This window comes from Asparagus officinalis, chromosome 3, assembly GCF_001876935.1.
Source record: "Asparagus officinalis chromosome 3, Aspof.V1, whole genome shotgun sequence".
Taxonomy (NCBI): Eukaryota; Viridiplantae; Streptophyta; class Magnoliopsida; order Asparagales; family Asparagaceae; genus Asparagus; species Asparagus officinalis.
Window position 1 is genome coordinate 39,796,085 of NC_033796.1, and position 3,207 is coordinate 39,799,291.

At 39.6% G+C, this 3,207-nt stretch overlaps 1 protein-coding gene across 1 annotated transcript; it reads left to right on the forward strand.

Annotated features, from left to right (window-relative positions):
• LOC109833890 (probable serine/threonine-protein kinase PBL3) lies at positions 89-2,941 on the forward strand. Its single transcript, XM_020401742.1, has 4 exons — positions 89-247; positions 541-677; positions 773-896; positions 2,247-2,941. Exons 1-4 carry the CDS (start codon positions 211-213, stop codon positions 2,633-2,635), a joined length of 687 nt encoding a protein of 228 aa, XP_020257331.1. The 5' UTR covers positions 89-210; the 3' UTR covers positions 2,636-2,941.

Sequence of the window (3,207 nt, forward strand, 5' to 3'; positions counted from 1 at the left end):
TTATAGTAGGGGGGGGGGGGTCTCCCCAATTTAACCATATATCTTTGGTGGTCGTTTGTGATATCTAGTTTTTAAGTAACATTGTATTCTTTTGGTTATAAATTGTTGCAGACAGAGGTTGAGTATCTTGGTCAACTTCACCATCCGAATTTGGTTAAGCTCATCGGGTACTGTTCAGATGGTGACAGCCGTCTTTTGGTTTATGAGTTCATGCCAAAAGGAAGTTTGGAGAATCATCTATTTAGAAGTGAGTAATATGTACTTGGTTTCTTTTTCTTTGTCAAAATCATTGATTTCTTTAAGCATTATGAGAAATCAAGCATTATGAGGCACTAGCTACGAATGGAGTAATGTCTGTTAGTGAGTGTGGAGAACTACCTCAGTTCTCTTGCAATTTGTGTATGTTCTTCAATCCCGATAGATTCCGTAGTCTATGAAAGAGACTATTCAAGAGGGAAGATGGAAATGCTTTCTTTAAGGAATACACTCATTCTGTTTATTAAAAGAATAATATCTGAAGTTAACATTGTTGGTTTCTAGGAAGTTCACAGCCACTTTCTTGGGCGATACGGATCAAAGTAGCAGTTGGAGCTGCTAGAGGATTTGTGTTTTTGCATGACAGGGAATCCCAAGTCATTTTTCGAGATGTGAAGGCCTCAAACATTCTCCTGGACTCGGTATTGATACTACTGCCTTTTTGGTTTATATAATGGTGTTTTTTTTTCCAATTTTCCATTTTTGATTTTTTTTAATTTTATTTATTTCGATATAGGATTTTAGTCCGAAGCTTTCAGATTTTGGCTTGGCAAAAGCTGGCCCGACAGGGGATAATACTCATGTCTCCACACAAGTCATGGGAACTCATGGATACGCTGCTCCAGAGTATGTAGCAACAGGTTGGTAAATTGTTGGTCTATGAGGTCAAATTTTAGTTCACGTGAGAGTAGAACTGTATTATTGTTTTTATAACCCAAAATTTTGCTCCTATCATCTTTGTTGTTTTTGGGCCTATTGACCATGCTCGGAAATCCTAGATTGCACATTAGATCTTCAAAATTCTTCTGAATTCTATTTTCCCTTTGCCTTTAACCAGTCAGGAGCCTAGCTCTGAGAACCCTTTGGTTTTTTTATATAGTCACAGGTACAGGGTTGTTAAAGCCTTTGTTGTGCGCGGCGGAAGCTTCGCCGCCTCGAACAATAACTCGAGATAAATCACAACCACTAAGCAAATCACAATCACAGCAAGAACAAACTATTTACGTGGTTCGGCAAGTTGCCTACGTCCACGGGGCAAGGAGGGGGGAAGTTCTTACTATTAGAAATCAAGATAATACAAATAGAGTTACAAATCTCACCGATCAAACCCTAAAACAAAGCTCTAGATCTCTCACAAATCTCCCACAATTGGATGCAACAATTCTTTCCAAAAGACTGCTCAAAAAACGTCCTTGCTTAACCCTAACTAATTCTAATTAGAGTTATATATCAGCTTTCAAACGAACCGGGTCAAAAACCAAGCCCAGCCCAAAAAACAACTCGCGGCCGACCGCGGCGGTCGACCGTGCAGGTATCGCGGTCGACCGTGACGGTCGACCGAACTAAATGACATAGAACAAATATCCTACAGGAAACTCACGGTCGACTGAACCTCATCCCGAGAGTTAAATCTCTTACAGGGTTTGCGCGGTCGACCGTCACGGCCGACCGCCTTCAGATCCGAATCCTACTGCCCTCCTGTGCACGTTTGCGGTCGACCGTCGCTGACTCGCGGTCGACCGCCAGTCTGCCTAATTTTCTCCTGAACTTCCTGCTGCTTCTCTCGCCACTTCTTCAGCCTTTTTTTATAAGAAAGAGAAAAGTGGGGTTCAGGAACCATTTAGATAGATGTTGGTTACATACTTTATATTTAAATAGTTATTTATTTTTAATTAAAATGGTGATGGTGTTTGGATATAGTAAAATCGTATAGAAAAAGTCAATCATGCAACGCATAATAGAACTAGTGTCATTCCTTACAAATTACACATTAAGTAATAGAGTTACACAAGTAAATCATTTTTGTTGTGAAATATTTGTTATTTACTTACACGTGAATGAATCAATCTCTGAATAGGCTGACTGTTGAAGACTAATTCAAGAGAATCATTGAAGAAATTCTTACAAGTAATTTTAGAATCTTTTTACAATTCAAGAGTATGTGATCAGTGATGAAATTATTTGTTCTAATGCTTGCAATCACTTTTCAGGCCGTCTCTCTGCTAAAGCTGATGTCTACAGCTTCGGTGTCGTGCTTCTGGAACTACTCTCTGGACGTCGAGCTCTCGACAAGAACAAGATTGGCATAGAACAGAACCTTGTAGATTGGGCTAGACCTTTTCTTGGAGACAAGAGAAAGCTATACAAGATCATGGACTCGAGATTAGGGGGCCAATACCCTAAAAAAGCAGCCTTTACTATCGCCACTCTTGCATTAAGATGCATAAGCAATGAAGCCAGACTCAGACCTAAGATGTCTGAGGTCTTAGCCACACTCGAGCCACTCTTAGACTCAAAAGAAACCATTAAGCAAAATGCAAAAGGGAGGGAGAAAGGTTTCGGATCCAGGCCTAAGGTCACCAAGACGGGTCACGAGTAACGGGTCTCCTTTGACATCCCATCGAAAGTCGCCCAGAGGTCGCTAGATGATGTTTCATTGTAAATGTGATGGCGTTTAGGTGATTAAATTTTGGAATTTCTTTTTAGTCGTGAGGAGATGAATTAATGTGTGAAGCATTGTTCTAATGATGCATTTCGGGGAAATGTATTGATGGATTCAGGTGGAATCAGTTCAGTTCCACGTTTTCTGGCAATTTTTTGTCTCTCTGAATTGGTCAATTTGCTTCTGAGACGTCCATGTTTCTGTTTCTAATGTTGCTCAATTCAGTCAAGAGTTCTTTGGTCATTGGTTGTGCAAGGTATATGATTAATTTAGAGTTGAAGTTTGTTAATTTAAGAAAATTGTGATGTTTTGGTTTTCAGAAAACTTTGCTCGGCATGACAAAAAATTATCTTGTGGACCAGGTTTATCGAGCATTTGTGTTCGAGGGATGCAGAATTATGAAATCAGTGAGAAACAGGAGGGATTTAAAGACATATATTGATCTACAGGTTCTCTTTTTCCCTAATAACGTTAGAAAAATCATTGAAAGTCTACTTTCAAAACCCTTA

Bases quoted from the DNA above. Each gene is read 5' to 3' on its own strand.
- LOC109833890 (XM_020401742.1), top strand. From the start codon at position 211: ATGCCAAAAGGAAGTTTGGAGAATCATCTATTTAGAA. The intron at 248-540 runs GTGAGTAATATG...GTTGGTTTCTAG, and splicing joins GGAGAATCATCTATTTAGAA to GAAGTTCACAGCCACTTTCT. The intron at 678-772 runs GTATTGATACTA...ATTTCGATATAG, and splicing joins CAAACATTCTCCTGGACTCG to GATTTTAGTCCGAAGCTTTC.